This window comes from Colossoma macropomum, unplaced genomic scaffold (assembly GCF_904425465.1).
Source record: "Colossoma macropomum unplaced genomic scaffold, Colossoma_macropomum, whole genome shotgun sequence".
NCBI classification, from domain to species: Eukaryota; Metazoa; Chordata; class Actinopteri; order Characiformes; family Serrasalmidae; genus Colossoma; species Colossoma macropomum.
This window is the reverse complement of record NW_023494809.1, coordinates 14,149,903-14,174,591: the sequence shown is the minus strand read 5'-3', so window position 1 is coordinate 14,174,591 and position 24,689 is coordinate 14,149,903. Positions and strand designations below refer to the sequence as shown.

At 40.2% G+C, this 24,689-nt stretch overlaps 3 protein-coding genes across 7 annotated transcripts in view; 2 read left to right on the top strand and 1 right to left on the bottom strand.

Moving 5' to 3' along the window:
* Nucleotides 1-295: 295 nt before the first annotated feature.
* On the top strand, nucleotides 296-2,680 carry rbm12ba (RNA binding motif protein 12Ba). Of its 2 annotated transcripts, none has more exons than XM_036558040.1 (2): nucleotides 296-420; nucleotides 693-2,680. In XM_036558040.1, the coding sequence occupies exon 2, from the start codon at nucleotides 724-726 to the stop codon at nucleotides 2,350-2,352; it is 1,629 nt and encodes a 542-aa protein (XP_036413933.1). In that variant the 5' UTR covers nucleotides 296-420; nucleotides 693-723; the 3' UTR covers nucleotides 2,353-2,680. The 2 variants fall into 2 exon arrangements, with proteins under 2 accessions (XP_036413933.1, XP_036413931.1); XM_036558038.1 differs by having other exon boundaries at nucleotides 690-2,673.
* A 602-nt stretch (nucleotides 2,681-3,282) lies between these two features.
* Nucleotides 3,283-11,881, bottom strand: si:ch211-197h24.6. The gene is made up of 12 exons (XM_036558043.1): nucleotides 11,775-11,881; nucleotides 11,231-11,294; nucleotides 9,357-9,387; nucleotides 8,020-8,097; nucleotides 7,805-7,944; nucleotides 7,206-7,331; nucleotides 6,525-6,570; nucleotides 6,248-6,322; nucleotides 5,053-5,456; nucleotides 4,714-4,818; nucleotides 3,950-4,046; nucleotides 3,283-3,622 (listed from the first exon to the last, which is right to left on the bottom strand). Exons 2-12 carry the CDS (start codon nucleotides 11,279-11,281, stop codon nucleotides 3,600-3,602), a joined length of 1,176 nt encoding a protein of 391 aa, XP_036413936.1. The 5' UTR covers nucleotides 11,282-11,294; nucleotides 11,775-11,881; the 3' UTR covers nucleotides 3,283-3,599.
* Nucleotides 10,995-24,689, top strand: part of tex10 (testis expressed 10) — a 64,283-nt gene continuing 50,588 nt past the window's right edge. The window contains exons 1-3 of one of the 4 annotated variants that reach the window (XM_036558037.1): nucleotides 10,995-11,076; nucleotides 13,146-13,340; nucleotides 21,078-21,586. In XM_036558037.1, the coding sequence (XP_036413930.1) occupies nucleotides 13,161-13,340; nucleotides 21,078-21,586 (689 nt within the window). In that variant the 5' untranslated portion in view covers nucleotides 10,995-11,076; nucleotides 13,146-13,160. Of the gene's footprint in view, nucleotides 11,077-12,141; nucleotides 12,375-13,145; nucleotides 13,341-21,077; nucleotides 21,587-24,689 lie in introns of those variants that run through there. The other 3 variants (XM_036558034.1, XM_036558036.1, XM_036558035.1) reach the window with 3 other exon arrangements.

The following is a 24,689-nucleotide window of genomic DNA, read 5'->3' as shown; positions in this document are numbered from 1 at the left end:
TATATGTACACACACACACACACACACATACACACACACACACACACACACACATATATATATATATATATATATATATACATAGAATGAAGTAATAATTATTGTTATTTTGTATATTATGCAATAAAAACAATTTACAATAAAAATATTTCTATTAATTCCTCTTACGCGCCTTTTGCTCGCCTCTTCCTATAGGCAACTACAGGAAGCGTCGCCCCTTTCAAAGCCTTGCCTGTTCCTATTGGCTGCCGAAAACTCATCCTGCCCCGCCCCTTTAAAAGTTGCGGGCAGAGCTCTTCTGTCTCTCTCCGCAGCACGAGGCGTTTGGTTGAGGATCGTGGTGACGGTGTAGAAGTAAACAAATATTTCCAGTAAAGCCGTGATTTAAAGTCAGTCTCGTCTTTCACGAAAACGTGAAAGGTAAGTTCATTGTGGTGGACATGGGAGTAAAACTTTTTTTCCTCCTTCATTTCTGTGAGAGAGAAGCCTGCTACTTCAACTCCGGCCAGCTGCAGAACAAAGCAGAGAGAGCGAGAGAGAGAGACTTTTGGGGGTTGCGTTCGGTTTTCTCCGACTGTGATGCAGAAAAACAGGGCTTTACGTCCTCGTACGCTACATAAAACTGTAACGGGGCGTTTTTTTGTATTTAAGTTTTCTCAGTTTTATTTTTTGTGTCGTTTTTTTCTCAGCAGGTATCACGTGTTCAGCGAGGCAGTTCCCGCCATGGTGACAGTGCGGCGTCTGTTGGGCCTGAACGCTGAAGCAGGCTCTGAGGACATTCGCGCATTCTTTCATGGCCTACACATTCCTGAAGGCGGTGTGCATATCATTGGAGGCAGGAGAGGGGAAGCCTTTATCATATTTACTACAGAGAAAGATGGCCAGCTGGCTATGGAACGTAATGGAGAACTACTTAAAGGATCATCGATCACCCTTCATGTTAGCAGCTTAGCAGAGTTTAAGCGTAAAATCGAGTCACGATTAAGGAAAAGGAAACGCTCGGTTGTGGACAAGAAGGCTGCACAGATGGAAAGAAAGAAGCCAGATGTGGAAAAGGTTGTGGCAGACCCGCAGGCAGCGGCATTGCCAGAATTGGGGACTGCTCTATTACTGGGAATAATGGCTGCCTTTCAAGGAATTCAGTCAAACAGCCAAGAAAGCCAAAGCCAGTCGCTTCCAGCTAGCACCCATCAGCTACCAGCTTCGCCCCGGCCACATCAGTCTGGAAACCAAATGATACAAGGAATGGACCAAACACGCCATATTAACAAAGGAAAGCAAAGCATCGCACAGCCGATGATCGTACATATTGGAGAGCCTGAGAGCAGTAGAAGAGAGATCAAGTCTCATGAGCCGGGTTATCTTCGTCTTTATGGACTTCCTAACCATGTGACCAAAAATGAGGTGCACCGGATCCTTGAGGGCCTGTCTGTGCTAGAGGTCATACCCAGTGTTTTTCTAGGCCGGGACTATTGCTGCCTAGTGAAGGTGGCTAGTTTGGAAGAGGCTGAGGAGGGTCTGAAGTACAGCCACAGGACCCTGGAGGACTCCTGTGTGGAGATCAGGATGGCGCATGAGAGGATGTGGATATATGCAACGAAGCTGTACGAATATGGCCAGTGTTCCATGTCCTCGGAACCTGACAGAATCTCTCCTGATGGACATTTGTTTCAGACCTCCCCGGTCAAAAGAGTGCCAGAAGACCGGTCACTATCAAGATCTCCAAAGCGATACCGCTTTGACTCTCCTCCCCTGACTACAGAGTACTGCGTAATGGTAAAGAACCTTTCTTCCAGGACTACCAAAACTGAGATAAAGGAACTGTTTTCTTGTTTTCACCTTCCAAACAACAAAATCATCCATCTGCTAAACAAGTGGGGAGAACGAACATCCACTGCTTTCATCATATTTACACATCCAGAAGATTATGCTTCAGCTATGAACATGGATGGTAGCCCTAATGGCTCAAAAACACTTGTTGTGTCATCAATCACTAGGGATAAAATGAAAGAGTTAATGTACAAGGAAAGACTTAAAGAAACAAAGAGATCACATCTTCCAGAAAAAGACTGGACTGCTCCGTCTTGTATTTATGCACGAAACTTCCCAGCTGACGTGAGGAAAATTGAAGTAAAGGACTTTTTCTGTTTGTTCCACATCAGTGAAGATGACATTATGCTGCTTAAGGATGGCAATGGGAATGGCACTGGGGAGGCACTTGTTGAATTTAGTTGTGAACAGACCGCCAAAGAAGCTCACAGTCTACATGGGGACATCTTCTTGGGACAAAAAATATTGCTTACCTGCATTTCCCCACAGCAGATGAGAAGTATCCTGCAGGAAACACATTGAACCAAGAGCCTTCAGAACATTTCACATTACATTGTCTTTGCAGGAGGGCAGCCAAAATTTTGCCTGGCTTAATAGTGATCTGTACATATGACTTACAGATGCATACAATGCACCCTACTTGGATTACATTGCATCTGTTCAAATGTAAATATACAAAAGAAATGTCATCTTACATGGGAAATACAGAATCCATCCCAGACTTGTTGGGCAGGTGGGAAAAAAATTGCAGTGATTGCCAGTGTAATAGCTTCAGACCATATTACTCTACAACTTCCCTCTTTGTTTATTACGTAGTGTTAATAGTTGTACATTTGTTTAATAAACTTTCCTGATATTAAGAACCTGCTGTTCAATCTTGACCAGTAACACAATGAGCCTGTTGACAAATAGCTGTTTCCCTAAACAAATTTTTCAACAGGTGTAATAGCATGTCAATAAGTATTGATGCTTTTTTGAAGATGAAAAGCTAATAACCCACTAATGATTTACAGAAAGGCTGATTTTGGATGTTTGTTACTAAGCAAACTACCAAACTCTCAGGAATAAGAATGAAAACTTCGATATATGATGGACCACTTGAAATGATCCCAAATGACATTCAATTAATAATGGATAAGTTAAAATCTCCAGAAGGATAAACTGTCACAAAAGCAAATCATTAAGTAATAGTTACTCCTATCTAAGCCTGCTCTGCAGCTCAGAGCTCATCCTGTCTCATCAACATCCTGTTGAGTCACATACATTCATGCAAAAGTAACTACAGAACTGACTAATTTGCATATCAAGGCTGAGGCAACTGGTTGAGGTAAAGCAGGATGTGAGGTGATTTCTACATGTACAACTGTTCAGTAAATCTCAACTATACAGAATGCTCTGACTCTATGCCAAAATGCTGCATTCAGTATGAGCCATGACACCACACAGGAAAGATTATTTTAAATTTTTATTGAGATCACTGTAGAAAACATCTTCAAAACACCTTACAAATATACATTATAACCTTTAAGTAATTTTATAACCAATCAATAAAGTCAGTAAATTCCTGCATCATCCCGATAAATGGTGTTTGAATAGTTCCAGGAGAAGTGAGGACAGTAAACATAAAAGCTTAATTCAGAGGCTGGTAGGTAATTTGGTCCTAAAAAAAGAAATTAAAATTTGTACTGAAAAGTACATGAACAGGTTTGGTGAATGTGGAATGGGAACACATGCAGAGAGCCACAAACAGGCATGACCACTTGAGCTGCTCAGTTGTAGAATCTTGAAGGGCCTATAAGAAGAAGACAAGAGCATGTGATTATGTACTCTTATGCCAGCTGTGTAAATCAAAACACACTGTTGCATGTCCCCATGTCAAGAATGTTCCATTTGTTGCAAGGAGTTAAAGTAATGAACCAGTGCAGTCATTATAGATTTGCTTGGATGTTCTTATAAAGTTCCTCTGTTTAAGTCTTCAATTCCTTTTTAGGGTCCTTGAGTATATTTACTACTTTTGTGCTCAGTCATGGTTGACAACCTTCACAAACACAAGCTGAACATGACGGAGTAGCTGAGTGTATGAGCAGTTATGCAAGTAATGTTTGTGCAGCTGTTTTACCCGTCATGCTCCCAGAGAATCTGTTGTTGCCATTTGGCGGCAGGCGTGAAGAGTAGTTTATGTTTCCTAGAGAACTTGATGGGGCAGAACTGGGCACCTAGAAAACATTTTACAAGCAAAGAGAGGAATTCAAAGGATTTTAAAGAGCAATTAAAAGGAATTCAGTGTAGGCAAACTTGATTGGTGTTACACCAATCAATAGAGCAATACCATTACTCATGATGCATGATTACTGGTAATTGTTCCAAGCAGAAGTGGGTCAATACTTGCATCTGATTTTATGGCCAACACAGCAGATTACAAAGCCTCGTTGTACAGATACACAGCAAACTTTTTGAAACTCTTTTTAAAAGAAAAATTAACTGTTTACATACAGCTGTTCAAAGTCAAAATTCACATCATTGCATCTCTGCTAAAAATACCAAACTCTCAGGAATAAGAATGAAAACTTTTATGTATGATAGACCACTTGAAATGATCCCAAATGACATTCAATTAATAAATGGATAAAGTTAAAATCTCTGGGAGAAGGATAAACGGTCACAAAAGCAAATCATTAAGTAATAGTTACTCTACCACTCCTTTAGTGACCACTGTCTGTTAGAGAACTTGTCAAATAAGTTTTACTTATTCTAATAATGCATAATTGTGCATGTTTTGCTACAGTAGTTTACATCTGATATTTTGTTTATTTTTTGTCTCACTTAAAGGGAAAACTTCACTATTTTACTGAACTGTGCTCATGTCACTGTTGAGGTTATTACCGAAGAGATGCTCCGGAGGCGGTATTCCATTAAGACATCTGTGAGCTTCTGTGTGACCTTCAGCACAATTTGAGCATCATCTTCATTTTCAATACGGAAAGTGTCCTAAAAATACATATGCAAAACTGAATAAATCCCAAAGTTTAATGCTGTCAAACTGTGTATCAGGCTGGAAAAAACAGTACTGAGCATTACCAAGTGCCTCTTGAAAATGTAACATATTACCAGTACTACCGTAGCTCCTTAGCATCAGCTACTGGACAAAATTGCAGTTTGGCAGCTTCATCAGACACTGTAACTTTTAAATTGTCCATAACATAAAACATAAAAAAATTGTACCAGATATCTGAGAAGTGTTGCAAGCGTGTTGCTGGGCTCTGGTGATTTGGGTCCTCCCATCATTCTGTCACCGCCGCTGTTCATAGGGAGGTCACTGAGAAAAGGTCTGCCCATGCCCTCATTGCGTGGGCCCATTCCAAAGCCATCTGAGCCCATGCGCATTGGTCCACTGTTGGGGAAACGCTGCATACTCTCTGGGCTGCCCATAAGCCTGTCAGGACCTGGCATGGAATTACCATATCGACCAGGGCTGGGAAGTCTACCCATATCAGTTGGCCCCCTTCTTATGGGACCATCAGTCAGACCACCTTGCATGCTTGGGGGGAAATCAGACATCAGTCCACCCCGAGGTGGGAAATCACCAGGGAATGTGGGGTCAGAAAAACCACCACCAAACGGGCCACCTAAGATACAGAAAAAACATTTTTTTATCAAACTTCTCACAGTAAGAAGCTTGATCTGGGGTCAGCTTACAGCTTTTATAAAACACTGAACAGAAGTACATGAACTGTTAATACATGATTAGTATGTTTACTTTGAAAAGCTTGATATGAATGTATAAAAGCAGATTCTCGTTTCTAGCAGTGCCTTAGCTTGAAGATACCTTAAGATTCAAATTATACGGCTTAAGCTGTACAAATCTGATCATTCACACAATCATGCAATCAGAATGGTATATGGTCTAGGCCCACATATGAATGTGGTTTAGATTTAAAAACGCGTCACAAAAAATTAACCGCAAAAATAAAAAAAAACCTGCTTCGCGCTACTTCAGACTGGTACACCACTTACATGTGACAGATCTCATCACATATTTTTCAACCAGAAAATCTAATCTTTTTAAATCAGATCTGAACCACTTTTATACGTAGTCTTACATTGGATAATAGCTGATGTGTGACTATAAAGCTTAATGAGAACAGTTTAATCTGAATATGAACAGTCCAAAGCAAAACAACTGAAACTGAATAATAAGGCTTATAAAGTGGGCATAGCTTCATACTCTGGCATATTTGCACTAATATAAGGATATGTTTGTCCCCCAAGAAAACAAAGCACTTTTGTGAGTTGCTCTGGATAAATGTGCATGCCAAATGCTATAATTCTATATCAAAGACACTAAATGTGTAAAACTACATAATTCCATGATGACTTTGTTAGGTTTCCAAAATCATAGGAACATGCACAAACTAACCTGGATGAAGACCTCTTGGAGCAGGCCCAAGGAGACCTGCAGCACCTGGTCCCCCCGCACTAGGATGCGCGGACTCTGAAAAACACACAAACAGCATAAAGTGAACTGAGAACTGTAGCATTCAGCGGCAGCTCAGTCCTGAACCCAGTAAATTAATCTATAAAAGATGAAAAAGTACAAATAATTTGAATCACTGCATCGTTGCAAAGTTATGTATGCTAATTAAGTTGTGTAGTATAAACGGCCATCAAGTGCAGGTGAGGGAGGTAGGACTCACTCATGTTCTGAAATGCTGGAAGTTCACCAGGCTCCTTGATGACAACCTAGAGAGAACACATAATTGTGTGTAATTGAATGAGCACATGGAGCGATATCATCTGAAATCATTACGTGATAGGTTTCCTACAAGCTGGCCACAGAATGCATGTGTCTCTGGAAATGCTGCCAATGGAGTTTGAAATTTTATGGCCGATTTAGATTTTTTTTTAGACTTTTTTTTATAAACCAGAAACTCGGGCTTAGCATGTGAGCATTTTAAATTAGAGTATAATAATAAATAAACCAATCAGTTTCCTATTTAAAATAACCTGAACCAAATAAAACGCTACATCAAAGGTACAAGGCAATTGGCTATTAAGCACAAGGGGTCTTGCTATGACATTTTTGCTAGCATTTGCCATTTAAATACAGTAGTGAGCCAGGTTATTTTTGTCATAATACTGAAATACATCAAAACAAATCTGCCAATTTTGTTTTCACAAGAATGTGGCGATTTTGTTCTGACTATTTTTGTGCATCCCTACTATTAACCACTAATCATATCTGGTAACCTTATGTTTTTCTACACAAAACATATGTTGCCTTTCCTATCCATGTTCTACTGAGCATGTGTATATGTAGGTAAGGAATGCCTACTGGGGGTATAGAAGTACTGCCTTTTATATTCTATACATCTTACCCTGATTTGACCTCTGCCTTCTGCTTTTTCCACCTCAGCAGCAGATGCTTTAATGGCTTTTCTGATGGCTGGGTCTTTAGTTGCAGCCTCTTCATCATGAGGCACTTTATCTGGGTGACTACGTTTCTATTGTGGGGCAGAAAAAAAACGTAACAGTCAATCATACAACATACAAGCAGGTTGCCCAAGTCTATTTGTATGATTCAAAGCAAATTTAAATAAATATTTTATATCACATTTTGTTGTTTAAATACAATTTTGAAAGTAAACTAAGAATACAGAGTTACATATTGTAAAAACATATCATTGCAGTGGCCAAAATGAAACATTCACACCAACAGGACCAAGTTTGGGCAGCCTTGACTTAAAAGTTTGCGATAGCAGTTTTATTGTGGCACTACTGGAGTGTTGTGTCTCTTCTAACTTATAGTATTTTGTTAGAATTGCTATGTATAGTGTAAAGGTATGATGCTTGATCATATGTTTCTCCAACAACCACCAGCATGAATTACTACCAAGAACTACCTTGTGGGATTTAATGCAGAGGAAAAGAACAGTTGACATATAAATTGCAATTAAATGAAACACATAGATCTTACCATGTATCTGAAGCAATGCTTCCATCCGGTAATATGAGCTGCCATCTCATTCTGCAGCCGCTGGACCTTGCACAATTTACACTGATAATGAGGAGGCACTGATTTGGTGGGGCTGCGATACTCCCATACATACTGCAAGCCTGTGCACAAAGACATCCATCAATCAGTACTCACATTTTTCTATAATAAGTGCATTTTAAGATGGAGCTACATACCAATAATTGGGTCTGTGACAGTTTTCAGACGTTTGCTCAGGGCGGGAATAGTCTGAATGGATCCATTCTTGGTGAACACTGACATAAGAGAGAAAAATTAGAAGGAAATGTCTAAATTTCATACAGTGGGGTACTACAGAACCCTCAGATAAGGGAAAACATTGATCTTTTCAATCCACTGAAACTGGGCTAAACGCTCTCTGTGCCCTCATGCCCAGTAGAGCAAATAAGCATATTGTTAATCCCAACAGGCTTAAAACAACAAGATAGAAAAGCTGTGGTCAAACAAATGAGCCACGTCTTGAATTTGAGCACTGAACAACATGTAAAAACTTAACAGTCTCTGTTCAAAATAATCTGCCAGAACACAGCTGCCAATGAGTCCTGGTGGATTTCATTGGTCAAAGCAACACTCACTGTGGCACATTTGAGAGGATCCTATTCTTCTTGGCCATGCTGAAAGTCAAAATGACCATAACAGTCATGTTCTTTTCCACATGCAAGACACTCCGTTTTTTGCCAGGTTGTGTTAAGGCATAGACAGAGTGGTCCACAGGGCAACTGAGCTCTAGGCATGTAAGGCACTTCCTTTCCTTCAAGCTAAGCTTAGCTTTCATAAATGTTGTGATTTGTTTGGACAGTGGTTTGGCCACCAAACCCAGTCACATCTATCACCTAAACTCTATAGATTAATGCCAGCCATATATGAAGGCAGACTTGCATGGAAATGAGGCCTGCTTGATCCACACTATGCCCCTACATTATGTTCTTCCATAGAAAGCTTTTCTTAGTTTTAGCATTCTTGTTGTAATGGACCAAACTTAACAGGCTTAGCAAGAAAGCTCAAAGCCAAGAGGGCATTTAATCCAAAGCCAAGTCCACCTGGTTTACAACCATGACCTACATTCAGCCAACTGTCAACAACTGACTGTTGTTGAGAATGACCAAGGTCAGGTACCTCACTACAATGTGCTGCAAAACTGAATATCGTTCTCCAGCTGACTTGGGCTGAAAACAATAAGCAACAGCCCAATTATTCCAAGAAAAAGTCTACAATAGTTGATACAGGACATTATGTTGAAGTTTCTAATGTTGTTCAGAGTAGATTCCAATACCAATTGTATGAAGATAAATGAAGTACACAAAATAATTTATCTCCAAGCTTCAAAAAAAAGGTGTTAAATCCTATCACAGCTATAGGAGCTATGCTTGCATGCTATATTGTAAAGCTCCAAAGCTGTGAAAGACCCCAGTGGTGGCACATGGTGATGACATCACCAATGCCAGAAAGTGCTGAAGGTCAAAGAACAGAACTGGTTGCTGAGGGCAGGACTTACCTATGTCACCACTGTGGAATTGCTGCTTTTTCTGTCATAGATGACAAGTAAAACCATCGGAAAAAGAGAGATAAAGAGGAGTTAGAGATAGAATAGTATGTGAGGTGGGGAACAATACCCCACACTCTATGATCCATCCAACTCTTCGTTGCTCTCCATCAGCAGAGGAGCAGACAATCCTTGGATAGGAATGCATGTTTGAGCCACCCAAGGGCCTCTTCAAATCAGACACTCTCCCAGGTTGCCACAGATGTGCACTGGAAGAAAAGTAACGCATCTCTCCCCCACTGCTCAGTACAGCTGGGGGATAGTTTAGGCAGAGACATAAAAATGGCAAGAGGCAGTCAAAGACTATTTACTGAAGCTCAAAGCAGGCATGAAACTGTGCCATATGTGCAGCAGCTTTACAGTTTTGTAGTGCTAATGCACTGGTGTTTACAGCAAATGAAAAAAGTCACAAAAGTCACTAGGAAAGTTGGCAAGAGGACAACTCAGGGCACAGGCAAACCAATTGTCATAGATTTGTGTTAATGAGGAGTAATCCTATGAGACATTCGTTTTAAATTTTCTGACAAACTATATGGCCAAAAGTAGATGGATAATTCTAATTAGCTTGTTTGGCTACTTCAGACTCATCCATTGCTATTAAGTCAATGAAATCAAGCATACAGCTTTCCAATCTCCAATTTCAAACACTGTCATACTGAAGCTCAGTGGCTTTCAGGCATCATCTCAAGAACCATAAAGAGCACCCATTCTTTGTTACAGCAATCTCTAATAACTACCTCTGGAACAAACACCAACACAAGAACTTTTTAGGTGCTTCATAGATTGGGTTTCCAAAGCAACCGCAGTGGTCAAGCAGCCGCACATAAGCCTAATCACTGTGTACAATAAATGGCAAGCCTTGGCTGGAGTGGTGTAAAGCACACCACCCCTGGACTCTGGAGCACTAGAAGTGCATTCCCTGGAGTGATGAATCAGGATTCACCATCTGGTAGTTTTGAAAGATGCATTTAGGCTTGTCACATGCCAGGAGAATGCTACTATAGTGCCCACACAGTGTTAACTGTAAAGTTTGGTGGAAGAGGAATTATGGGACGACTATGAACCATTTTTTTCACCCAACATCAGTGCCCAACCTCATTATTGTTCATGTGGCTGAATGGAAGTGAATCCCTGCAGCAAAATCTACTGGAAAGCCTTTCCAGAAGAGTGAAGACTGTTACAGCAACAAAGAGAGGGCACCTCCATATCAACATCCATGGTTTTGGTAAGAGATGTTAAAAGAGCACATAAGAATATGATGTTCGAGTGTTCACATACTTTTGGCCATGTAGTGTAGCTCCTATACCATTTCTTTCAGATAATAGTTATCTTTATGTATATTTCTTCTTGAACTCTTTAAAACATCATTAAGTTGATATAAGCTTTAAGAAGAAACACACTGCTCCATTTCAAAATTGGAGGAAAGCAATCATATCGCACTGTTCAGCGTGTGCAAACAGTTAACAGCAAAAGAGAAGAAACCATATTGCAGGATCATACTTACCATACATAACCGAAAATAACCTAGTACCAAACAACATACTACGGGGTAAAATCGTCAGGTTATTGACTGAACTGATGAGTCACTTGGCCAACTCACTCAACATTCGGGATGAGATCCATAGGACAATAATTTACCCACAAGGGGTGGAACTGCTGTTACAGCATAAAGGTATATTGTGGCCAGCTTTTCCGAAGCCTGTCTGGACTGTGTGAGGTATTAAAGGGTCAACGTACTGTCACGAGCTAATGTGCTACAGTAACGACAGGTTAGCTAGGTTAGCTCCTACTTCAAGGACAAAAGGCTTTAGCTAGCATTAGCTCACCTTCATGCCAGGGTTTTTCACTTTCTTCTGAGGATTCTGTGGGCCTTCCATTTTGTCAGAAACCCTAGAGTGGAAAAAACACGTTCTTAACCTTATGTTTAGCGATTAAATTTCGATTGAAAAAAAATCAGTTAGCGATCAGCTATTCAATTCTGTCAGGTTTTGAATGCACATACGGTCTAAGATAGGTTAGCAAATACAGCTAGCTAACGCTTGCAAACAGCAACAAGCATAGTAATGTGAATGTAGCTAATGACCTAGTGGAAGACATTATGTAGCAAAACCTTTACCAATTTATTTACGTAAATTCTTGTAGATAAAACGTAGCTAGAATTTAGAGATACAACCATTTGAGTTCTATTGTTTCTTAACCAACAGCGAACATTACTAAGCTAACCTAGCTAAGCTACCGTCAACGTAACAATTTAGCTTAAATTGTATTAGCATTTACCTCATATAACATAAACAGTTACCGATTTACACTACAGCTGTATATTTTTCGGTGAGCAGTGTAAGACATGGCTGACAACGTGCTACACTTTACCTCAATTTTTGTGCCAAAACAATCAGATGATATTCCAAACGGACAAAACACAACGTTCACAGATTCGCCGTTCTGTGCAAAATCACGGAGGCAGGCGGAATACTGACATCTGGCACTTTCAAAATTAAAGTCTCATGGCTGCTGTCTGATTAGAGAATTAATATATGTATGTTCTTTTAATTCCACATAAGATTTTCTTTATTTGTATATATTAATTTGTTGTTGGTCAGCTTCTGATGTGGAGAGGTATGACAGTGGACAAACATCAAAACAGAAATGGTCATCCAAATCAATACTCTTATTTTGAATTTGCATCAAAGCAAGACAAAGATCTCCGCTATTATTTTATATAACATTTCCCCCCAACTATATCGATCATTCTGTGCTCAATATTCACTAATTATTTTAGTAATGATATATGTGCCCGGTCAGCATTTAAAACATTATAGTAAATATTACACTCAGGCACATGTGCGACTGGTCCAGCATTCGTGAAGGACCCCTAATGAACAATCGGTCGCAGACAACACATTTAGATGAAATTCATTTGAAATTAAACTGGGCCTTGCTTGGTTTTGCTCCTAATACCAAAACACGTGAGTAGGTGAATATTTAATGTTTAATGGTGGAGATAAGATGCATTGGTTTGCGTAGCTTCGAGAGAGGAAATATCTAACTAGCTAACTTACGAATAAACTTCGTCTATATAGCTAGTGTATGTAACGTTAGATTTAGCATGTAGCTACACACCTGCCTCACCGGGGATGGATCAGAGATTTTCCCCTTCATTTTTGATCTATTCCATTTTGTATGGAAAGGAATTCGTGCCAAATTAAAAAGCAGTCACTAACTTTCAGGGGAAAAACTTGAAATGCAATACGCACATGACTTGACTTTTCCATGGTGACATGCAGAATACGTGCCAAAATGAAAAACAAACCCTCTATTACATCGTTGTCTCGTTGCTTGACCTCTTTACTAAAAACAGTGCATGAAAATTTGCATTTTAAAAACGAAATGCTTCATTCATGTTAGAATTGAATACAGTTCGTTGATCTCTGTTCTGATTAGTTGCTCTGTATTGTGCCTAATTAAAAAAGCAGTCCAGACTGAAACAGTCCTTATAACTTGATAGTGAATGGGCGGGGCTAAACTGCTGTAGGTTGAAAAAACGGATATATGTAAGCACACTGATTTTTGTGACATAACAAAAACCTGATTTCAAACTGGCTGTTTGAGCTTAGTTTCCATGTGTGGTCTGTGCAGATATGTAAGACCTTACCAGTGGTTAAATACTACATCAAACTGAAATTTCAAAATTTGATCATTTCAAAAAGTTAGAAAAACTGTTTTTTCTCTCTTGTGATATAGGCTAGTACTAAAAAAATGACCAAGAAGAGGAAAAGACAAGATGATTTTCACAAAGTCAAACTAAAAATTGGCAAGAAGAAGCCCAAGGCTGAGAATGCAACTAACGTCAACTTCAAATCGAAGAGCATCCATTTACCAGAGCAGCTGAAGCGCGATGACAGTGGACCCACCACACACCGACAGCTCAGCATTAAGGTATAGTTACACTTGTTTTCTTTTCATTTAAGCCTGTTGTGTTTTTCTGTCACTGTCTGCCTCTCTCACTCACTCTGTTTTTGCGTCTCTTGTAAAATTTTGATGCTAGTTTGCCTTTACTTAAAAGTCAGGGAGAGTGAAAAGATCTAGCCATTCACTTGTAACAGCACAAACCAGCCAAATGGGAGGATGAGCTGGCTAGCTATTTCAGTGTTGAAATTATGTAGAGTGGTGCAATGACTATTCGACTTAGTTGACCAAAAATCAGTGACCAAATTAGTTGGCATTTTAATAGTCTTTAATAATTTAATAGTCGATTAGTTGTCATTACACGTCTTTCTTGTGCTCACTAGGAATGCTTTGACATTACTGCTCACTGGAGAGTTAAAAACAAAATCCTGGGTTTTCAGTTGTGCTATTTGTTAAGCTGACCTTAGCTGGCACGGGAGCACATCCTCCATGATGGAGCATCTGAGAAAGAAAGACGAAGATTTATCTCGGTAAGATACGCCGCGTCCCAAACCGCATACTAGCACACTAAATAATGTGTAAAAATAGCGCATATACCATTAGAAGTGCACTCATTAGTGTAGTGTATGAAGTACAGAAGTGTGCAGTTTGGGACGCGGCAATAGTTGTGCTAGTGAGCTGGCTAGTTAGCTAATGTTAATGCCAAAAGCCGTCCTACTTCATGTTACGAGTTGAGCTGTAACATTTTCTTTTTTGAATTGCACGTTCTCTGGAATCGTTAATGGAGTTGGAACAGAAAAGCAAGTAACTATTATTTACAATGACCCTGTTTACTATCCAGATAACGTTTACACTTTTAAACACAGCATCGTTTTCTTAACCGTCGAGGTCACCGGTGTGGTCAAATTCAGCAAACGTTTGGCTCCGCTCGCAAACAGTTTAAGGAGGTAAAGTTAGTTTTCAGCGGACATTAGGGCTGCGACAAACAACTGATTTGATAGGCGAATAATCTATCGTTTACTGAAACGAATAATCGATTATTCTGATTATGAATCACTACATTACCAAATAACTTTCATGTAGCTATTAGCTTTTAAGTTTAGCTTGAGGTTGTTTTATGCATTTACTAACTAACAATGAAGACAATAAAGATGAATAACATTAAAAAATTCAAGTCAAGTCACATTTATTTGTATATCGCTTTTTACAACTGATGTTTGATGTTTGATGTTCACAGAAATCTATTAAAGGCAAAGTTTTAACATGAAATGTAAATCCTCCAAGTGAGCAAGCCAGGGGCGACAGTGGCAAGGGAAAACTCCCTCAGAGCTGAGGAAAAAACCTTGGGAGGAACCAAGGCTCACATGGGGGGACCCATCCTCCTCTGGTCAAACTACCTACAAAATTATTATACTACAAATATTAATAGTAGTAGTAGTAATAATAGTAGTAATAGTAGTAGTAGTAGTAGTAGTAGTAGTAGTAGTAGACTAGTTAGGAGTCCATGAAAACTTCAGTGTAGAGTGGGAGTGGGCAGCTAGTCCAAGTCAAGTGGTGGTAGCTGGGCAAGTGGCAGCAACTGGGGCGTAGGCAACTGGTCTGAAGCGGGTAGCAGGAGAGCTCCGCAGACAATCATCCATCAGTGTCCGTCCGGCAGGTGGGCAGTCGTTTACTCGGAAAAAGGTAGGGAAATGGAATTAGTTTTGTTCTGTTCGAGTGTATGTAAAACAGAGAATGTGAACATTTTCAGAGTGTGGCTAATGACTCCGGCAAATCTGACTATAACAGCTTAACTAAAAGGAGAGAACCAAAAGGACACACAGACACGGGAGCACCCTGAAACAATTTGGCATCCCTCCGCTCCACCGTCCACAAACCTGAGTGATCGCGTGCGAGCGGCGGGACAACAGCACCAGCGTCTCAGTTTACTATAATTCCCTGTGTCCATGGACCCCTGGATCTGCTGCCTTTATCTAAGGGGGAACATTAACTACCAAAAGCTAAACTAAACAAGTGAGTTTTCAGCCTAGATTTGAAGATTGCGACTGAGTCTGAGTCCCGAACATTTTCTGGAAGATCATTCCAGAGTTTGGGGGCTTTATAAGAAAAGGCTCTTCCCCCAGCTGAAACCTTCTGAGTTTTGGGAACTATTAAAAAGCCAGCACTTTGTGATCTGAGTAATCGTGGTGGCTCATAATGGGAAATAAGGTCTTGCAGGTACTCAGGAGCGAGCCCATGTAGGGCTTTATACGTCAATAAAAGAACTTTGTAATCAATACGGAATTTAACAGGCAGCCAATGGAGTGATGATAGAACTGGACTGATATGATCAAATTTTCTAGTTTTAGTGAGGACCCTGGCTGCAGCATTTTGAACTAGTTGAAGTTTACTTAAATTCTTGCTGCTGCATCCTGACAGTAGTGCATTACAATAGTCTAGCCTTGAAGTAATAAAGGCATGTACTAATGTTTCTGCATCGTGCAGCGATAAGGCATTTCTTATTTTGGCGATGTTGCGAAGATGTAAAAAAGCTGTCCTAGTGATACTGCCTATGTGTTGATCAAATGATAAATCTGGATCAATTATGATGCCAAGATTTTTTGCTGCTGAACCAGGTATAACTGGAAAGTCAGCAAGATTTAAAATTAAATCTGATAATTTATTTCTTGCCACTTTTGGACCCAGAAGGAGAACCTCTGTTTTGTGACTGTTTAGAAGGAGGAAGTTACGTAACATCCAGCCTCTTACGTCTTTTACACAGTCCTCTCTTTTCTTTAACCTGTATTTGTCATCAGGCTTGGCTGATATGTACAATTGCGTATCGTCTGCGTAACAGTGAAAGTTAATGCCATGGTTACTTATAACTGTGCCTAACAGTAACATGTATAATGTAAATAATAATGGTCCTAAAATAGAGCCTTGCGGAATTCCAACTCTTACTTTTGAATAATTGGAAGATGAATCATTTACCTTTACGAACTGATAACGTTCCGTTAAGTAAGATTTGAACCACGATAGGGCTGTCCCTGTGATTCCAACCATGTTTTCTAACCTTTCTAGGAGAATATTGTGGTCTATCGTATCGAAAGCTGCGCTGAGGTCAAGTAGTACCAACAGGGATACGTAGCCTTGATCAGAGGCAAGAAGAAGATCATTTGTTATCTTAACTAGAGCTGTCTCAGTGCTGTGATGTGGCCTGAATCCAGATTGGAATTTTTCATATATGTGGTTCTTATGTAGATATGAACGAAGTTGTTGGGCTACAGCTTTTTCTAAGATCTTAGATATAAATGGTAGGTTAGAAATAGGCCTGTAATTAGACAATACGCTAGCATCAAGGTTTGGTTTCTTGATCAGAGGCTTAATAACTGCTAGTTTAAAAGCTCTGGGTACATGGCCCAGGCTAAGGGACGAGTTTACTATAGTTAAAAGAGGATTAATGATAATTGGTAGTAGTACTTTGAGTAATTTTGAGGGGTGTGCAGGTTGTACAATTTGCAGAGGAGATAATCTTCTCTAGTTCTAACTGTGGGAGTGGGTAGAAAGTTTCCAGCCTTTCCTCTGCAACTACGTTATGTGTTATATCAGCCACATTAGATGACAGCCAGGTTGAATTTAATACTGTGGGTTGAATTTGTTGTCTAATATTTTCAATTTTATTATTAAAAAAGTCCATAAAAACATCATTGGTGAGAGTCGCCGGAATTTGTGGTTCAGTGCCTGCCTGATTTTTTGTAATTCTGGAAATCACACTAAACAGTACTCTAGGATTATATTTATTATTCTCGATCAGCGAGGCCAGATATGCTGAGCGAGCTTTAGTGAGAGCATTTCTATACTCTATAAGGCTTTCCTTCCAGGCAAAGTGGAACACTGCTAGCTTGGTTGATCGCCATTTCCGCTCTAATTTCCGTACTGTTTGTTTTAAGGTACGGGTTTTATCATCGTACCATGGGGCGAGCTTTTTCTGTCTTATCCTTTCTATTTTAAGTGGCACCACATTTTCTAAAGTAGATCAGAAGGTATTTTCTAAATAGTCGGTTAATACATCTAGCTCCATTGGGTCTGATGGAGTGGAGACTAGGGTTGTTAGTTCTGGGAGGTTTTCTATGAATTGCAGGGTGGTAAATGGTTTTATTGAGCGCTTTGTAGAATAACGAGGGGGCGTACATATATTATGGCTAAGACGTAGCTCATAAGAAATTAAGTAATGGTCAGAGATTACTGAGGTTAGCGGTAGGATACTAAGCCTGTCTATGTCAAGTCCAAGTGTCAGAACTAGATCTAAAGTGTGACTACAGTAGTGCATAGGCCCTGTTACATTTTGGGTAATATCAACAGAGTCTAGGATTGAAGTAAATGCCTTTTTTAGTGGGTCATCTGCCTTCTCAAAATAAATATATTAAAATCTCCTACAATTATTACTTTATCATTGCACACAGCTAGGTTTGCAGCGAAATCACAAAATTATTTTAAAAATTCTGTGTAGGGCCCTGGTGGTCTGTAAATGTTAAATAATGAAAATGCATTCTTTTTTGTGGCCGGATTTGTAATGTTGATGGAAAGAACTTCAAAAGAAGTGAAAGTGTCACATTGTTTCTGACTGATATCTAGGGTATTTTGGTAGATTACACATAATCCACCTCCTTTGCCTGATAAACTTGGGCTGTGTACATAATTATAGCCTATAGGGGTGGCTTCATTTAGTGCTGAATATTCATCCTGTCTGACCCATGTTTCAGTGAGACAGAAAATGTCAAATTTATGATCACTTATTATTTCATTTAAAAAAATTCACTGTTTAAATGAACTTTCCTGCTAACACAAAAGATAAAAAAATAAAACTCCAATATGTTTTTCCTGTTGAAATTTATAACCAAGGATGTGCAAAGTAGCAAAATATAACAAAACTAAATGAGTTTTCCTTTAATCAAGTAAATAAAAAATCAATCTAAATTGAAATCAATTTAAATTTAAATTGCAGTCTGTGCATTCTGCTGTCTGTCTACACACAGTTACAACTAAATTCTACAATCATAGATCTTTATTGAATGGAGGAAAGTCAGCATCTCTGTGTGCCCTTGTGAGAGGCCTGATCTCCTCTGAGAGTAGATACAGCAGGGAAGATGCGCTCTGATGGAGCGGAGGGGAAAGTGGCGAATGTTTGTGGCAGACTTCTCTATAAACTGTTAAATGTGAACGATTTTGTGTAAACGCTTCATTTCAGCGGTAACCCTTTGTCCAGCTGCCCTGTGTGTTCACAGAGAACTACCTCCTTAAACTGTTAGCCAGTGGTGCTAAATGTTCGCGGAAAACAGAAAACTGTTCGCAGTTGTTTTCCTGTGTTTGCCCAATTTGAACACACCGGTGGCCTCGATGTTAAGACAACGATGCAGTGTTGAAACTATAAAAGTTATCTGGAAAGTGAACAGGGTCGCTGTGAATAACAGTTACTTGCTTCTCTGTTCCAACCCCATTAATGATTCCAGAGAACACGCATTTCAAAATACAAATGTTACAGCTCATAACATGAAGTAGGACGGCTTTTAACATCTGCGTAGGCTAACCTGTTCGCTTCTGTACTTCACATACTACACTAATGAGTGCACTTCTAATGGTATATGCGCAATTTTTACACACTATTTAGTGAGCTAGTGTGCGGTTTGGGACAGGGCGTATCTTACCAAGATGAACCGTCTTCATCCAGTGAGCCGACAAGGTTCCTTTTCAGGTGCTCCAGCATGGAGTATGTGCTCTCATGCCAGCTAAGGTCGGCTTTACAAATAGGACAACTGACCTTTTTTCTGAGTTTAGCTCCCACACTTTTGAGGATTTTGTTCTTGAGGCAGCCATCACGCTGTTGTTAACTCTCCAGTGAACGGTATCAAAACGTTCCTAGTAAGCGTGAGAAAGACGTGTAATGACGTCACCAACTAATCGACTATTAAATTAGTTGCCAGCTAATTTGGTCATCGATTTTAGTCGACTAAGTCGAATAATCGTTGCACCCCTAGCGGACATACAAGGCAGCTGGATGGAGGTTTGCTGCTGAAATTAAATGTTTACACAAAGTCGTTCAAATTTAACTGTACAACTGAACATAGAAAAGTTTCCCATCCGCTCCATCAGAGCACGTCTCCTCTGCAGGGGGGGAGTATCTGCTCTCTTTACTTGTTTAAAGGAAAACGGATTTAGTTTTGTTATTTTTTGCTGCTACTTTGCACATCCTTGCTTTTAAATTTTGACAAGAAAAAGATATTGGAGTTTTATTTATCTGTTGTATTAGCAGGAAAGTTTATTAAAACAGTGAATTTTTAAATAAGTTATTCATCTTTATTGTCTTAGTTGTTAGTTAGCAAATGCATAAAACAAAAAAAAAACAACTAATTTTAGAAGTTGATGGCTACATAAGTGTTATTTGGAAATAGTGATTCATAATCCGAATAATCGATTATTCATTTCAGTAATCGATAGATTACTTGGCTATCAAATTAGTCATTTGTTGCAGCCCTAATGAAGAGTAAAAAAGCTGTTTGGGGAATATGAGGAGGCTGTGGCAAAAAATACCATTCAGGGTTCAGAATACTGTTTAAACTTAATTTAGAGTTAGGCAGTTATCGACTGACTTGTATTGTGCCTTGTTCAAAAACAGTTCTTACAGAAACATTGCTTATAATGATGACCTCACAAAAACAGTGAATTCAAAACAGGCCGTTTTCAGCAGCCTAGTTTCCAGATATGCATAATTTTATATCTTGAAACTTTAACAGTGTTTACATACTGTATTGATTTCTAATTTCAAATAGGTGAGGAGAATTTGGTTTTCCTTGATAACATGCCTTTTAACATGCTAGCTTTGTATGGTGACATTTTCATGCAGCTAGATTTATGCTGTGAATTTCCTGCAACACAATTTTTGTGCAACTTGACAGTTACATGTAGCAATCCAAAAGCTACATTCAAAAGCTAAGTTGCACGCAACATAATTGATTGTTTCAATAGATTGACAAATTGACAGCTCTTATTTTTTGACATACCACAATGCCTCCGCTGTATAAAGTCATCCATGAGGTGTAATTTACAGATATTTATCATCTTTGTATATTTTTTTCAGCTGTCATTGCTGTTTTATATTTATTTATTTTCACTATATATTTGAGGTTTTTCATAGGCTTAGCAAATGATTGTAAGCTAAGCTTTTAAAAATTAATGTTGAAATAGCCATTACTATTGTAGCCTACTTGATGACTCACTCATTCTGTTCTAGAAGCACTAATTTTCATCCTTCCTAACTCGAATGAATCTGAGCTCTGTGTAAAATTAGGGGGCATCAAGTAAGGGTAATTTGAAATATCTAACAATGTAAATCACAATAATAGCAAGATAAAGAAGAATAAATGCTGGCACAAGCAACCATTTAACAGCTGTTACCATTAACTGGGTTACAGAAACTTTAGCTTTCAGAAATTCTTGTTTGTTGTCGTGGCTCAGATTACTGACAAAAAAAACTACCAACCTTGCATAAGGTTGATCAGGAGGATCTCTTTTTCAGCTGCCCAATAAACCATCTTCTGCTTTATATTTTTGTCCATTCTTCTGGTAAAAAAAAAAACCACTTGTTTCATGGCTGCGGCTGAGTATCAAATGAGTTGCAGGACGCTTTATGTTATGCACCACAAGACGGATTTAGTTTCATGTAGGTTTCGAAACACTAAAGTTGCATGAAAGTTTCAGCCTGTAAAGCCATCCTAATATTCTGTCTTTCAGGACCTGCTGTCCCAGCTGCACCACTACAACAGCAATGTGAAGCAGGGGGCTCTGGTGGGATTGCGGGAGCTGCTTTCTGCAAACCCTTCTTTGGTAGAGCAGCACGCGTCTGTTGTGCTGACCGAAGTGGCTGCGCTCTTCACAGACAAGGATGCTGCAGTGCGGGCGGCGGCGGTGCGTCTCCTCCGTTTTGTGGCTCAGTGCATCCCTGCCGAACGTGTGGCGCCCTTCTTCCCCCTCCTTAGTGCCCACCTCACATGTGCCATGACCCACATCTCAGCGGGCATCCAGGAGGACGCCCTGCGGGTGCTTGATGTGCTGCTGGAACACTATCCTACCCTGCTGTCCCAGAGGCACACGGTGCTGCTGACCAACTTCCTGGAGCTTATCTCACAGAGGCGATTAGGTGGGACTAAGGGGGACAGAACAGGGAAGAGGAACTACGCTCTGTCCATTACAACCAGCCGCTCTGTAACAGCACAGCAGTGGAGACTCACTGTCCTGCTCAGGTAACAGAAAACAGATTTCTTTTTTATTTATTTTTCATTATGTTTTGCTGCAAGCTGATTAGAGCAACAAAACATACAACATGCATTGCAAATAATGCACTGAGCAAAATGAAAATATATGTTCAAAAGTTAGACACCTTCTCATTCAATGTTTCTTCTGAAATCAAGGATCTTATTAGTCTCCCTTTGCTGCAGTAATGGTCTTTCCTCTTTTAAAAAGATTTTCCACTAGATATTTGAACATTGCTGTGAGGATTTGATTGCATTCAGCCACAAGGGCATTCAGGTACTGATGCTGGATGATTAGTTCTGCATCACTCTGTCTAATCCTAAAGATATTGGATGGTGCTCCATCACTCCAGAGAATGCAGCTGCACTGCACCACCAACCAGTGCTGGAGGGCTTTATCCTGCTCTAGCTAATGCTTGGACATGTTGAACATTAGGTTCATATTCTCCAGAGTGTCTCATTCTGTTGGCAGGCATTTTCTATAGAGACGCCAATGATCATGAATGAAGCGAATACCGCTGATTATCTCATAACAACGCATGTCAGGGTCTGGGATAACTTAGACAGGAAGTGAACACTCGGTTCTCATGATCAATGTGCTGGATGCTGGAGAAATGAACAGGCATGAAGACTTCAGCGACTTTGACAAGGGCTAAATTGGCCAGATGACTGGGTTGGAGCATCTCCGAAATGGCAAGGCGTGTGGCGTGCTCCCAGTCAGCAGTGGTGAGCACAAGTGGACTAAGGAGGGACAAACAACTGGCAACAAGACTCATCGATACGTTTTTGGGAGGAACCCGGAGTACCCGGAGGAAACCCACACAGACACGGGTAGAACATACAAACTCAGAAAGGATTCTGGTCGCCCAGCCGGGAATCAAACCCAGACCCTTCTTGCTGTGAGTGCTATCCACTGCACCACTGTGTTGTCACGCAAGTCACCAGAATTTTTAATTCAGGAGTATTGTGTTATAGAACTGCTAAGCATGGGGCTTTGTAGCTGCAGACTGGTTGGAGTGCCCATGCAAACCCCTGTCCACCATCAAAAGTGCCTACGATGGGCACGTGAGCATTGGAACTGGATTTTGGAGCAATGGAGGAAGGTGACCTGTTCTGATGAGTCACGTTTTCTTTTACATCATGTGGACAGCCAGGTATGTGAGTGACTTTACCTGGGGAAGTGATGGCATCAGGATGCACTGTGGGAAGAAGACAAGACGGTTGAGGGTGTGTGATGCTCTGGGCAGTGTTCTGCTTGGAAACCCTGGGTCCAGGCATTCATGTGGGCCTCAATTAGATATGTGCCACGTACCTAAACATCATTGTGGACCAGGTACACCTCTCCATGGCAATGGTATTCCCCAGTGGCAGTGGCCGCTTTCACGAGAATATGTCCTGCCACTCTGCACACATTGTTTGGGAATCATTTAAGGAACATGAAGAAGCGTTCAAAGTGTTGCCGTGGCCTTCAAATTTCCCAAGTTTAGGATGTGCCTAAACAAGAAATCTGATCTGCGGTGGCTCCATCTTGCAACTAAAAGGATCTGCTGCTGATGTCTTGGTGCCAGATACCATAGGACACCCTCAGAGGTCTTGAAAAGTCCATGCTTCAGCAGAGCTGTTTTGGTGGCATGCAGATGGCCAACAGTATATTAGGCAGGTGGTCATTATGTTTTGGCTGATCGGTGTACAAGCTGTGTGTGCCCAATAGGGGTGCAATGATTATTCGACTTAGGCGACTACAATCGACGACCAAATTGGCAACTAATTAAGTAGTCGATTAGTTGGTGAGGTCATTGCGCATTTTTGCGCTCACTAGGAATGTTTGACATTACCTCTTACTGGAGAGTTAACCATAGAACGACGGCAGCCTCAGGAACAAAATTCTCAAAAGTGTGCGAGCACTTCACACTAAACACCTTAGCTGGCATGAGAGCACATCCTTGGAGCTTCTGAAGAGGAAATGTGTCGCCTCACTGGATGAAGAAGACTCATCTTGGTAAGATACGCCTCGTCCCAAACAACATACTGACACACTAAATAATGTGTTAAAATAGCGCATATACCATTAGAAGTGCACTCATTAGTGTAGTATTTGAAGTACAGAAGTGAGTGGTTTGAGACTCAGCGATTGTTGTGCTAACTAGCTACTTAGCTGTCCTACTTCGTGTTATGAGCTGTAACATTTTTTATTTCGAAATGCATGTTCTCTTGAATCGTTAATGGAGTTGGAACAGAGAAGCAAGTAGCTATTATTCACAGTAACCCTGTTCACTTTCCAGATAACATTTACAGTTTTGAACATCGTATCATTGTCAAGGCCACTGTAGAGCTGGGCGATATGGCCAAAAACGTTATCACGATAAACAAAATTCGTATCGTTCGATATCGATACATATCACGATAAATGTCAAATCATGATTTCTTTCACGTTTGAAGGCTGATTTTGCTCCTGGGTGGTTAACTGTGGTTTTAAACCATCACTTATGGTCCGATCATGACAAACGCTCGGCAAACGGAACATTTCACAAATCTGTCTTGGAAGAGTGGGAGAAAGTTTCTGAGCTGTTTTTATCAGCTTGAAATGCACAGCTGCAATTTTTGTAATAGTCATGATTTAAGAATAAAAAAAACATTATTTTTAGCTGTCTGGTGACGAGCACTTGGCTACCCCATTACAAATGCTAAACAAGTGGCCAACAACAGTGCTAAACTCTTTAGTTTCTCAACAACGTCAACTCGGTTCGGTAGGTCACTGCTGTCACTCCTACCACATCCATGTCAGAGCATATCACAGTATTCAGACACCAGCTAGCGACGACTGGATTTCTCTATCGCAGTAGTTTAAGGGGTGAACCGCAGTATATCTGACGTTCGCTGTGTAAAAGCATTATCTGCAGTGTGAATCTCTCGCACCAGACAAACAGAGTCCTCCTTTTAGGTATGTTTAAAATGAAAGCGGTGATTTTGTGTCTTGTTTGATCTTGAGTATCATCAATTCTCCGTGTTTTGCCGGAGAGCTGCTTCAAGTTAGCCAGCAGCTAAAAACAGCTAGCCTGGAAAGATAGCGCTCTCCCGCTCTCCAATGCCTCAC

Bases quoted from the DNA above. Each gene is read 5' to 3' on its own strand.
- rbm12ba (XM_036558040.1), top strand. From the start codon at position 724: ATGGTGACAGTGCGGCGTCTGTTGGGCCTGAACGCTGAAGCAGGCTCT.
- si:ch211-197h24.6 (XM_036558043.1), bottom strand. From the start codon at position 11,281: ATGGAAGGCCCACAGAATCCTCAGAAGAAAGTGAAAAACCCTGGCATG. The intron at 7,945-8,019 runs GTATGTAGCTCC...CTTTGTGCACAG, and splicing joins TGTCACAGACCCAATTATTG to GCTTGCAGTATGTATGGGAG. The intron at 4,819-5,052 runs GTACAATTTTTT...ATGTATTTTTAG, and splicing joins CAACACTTCTCAGATATCTG to GACACTTTCCGTATTGAAAA.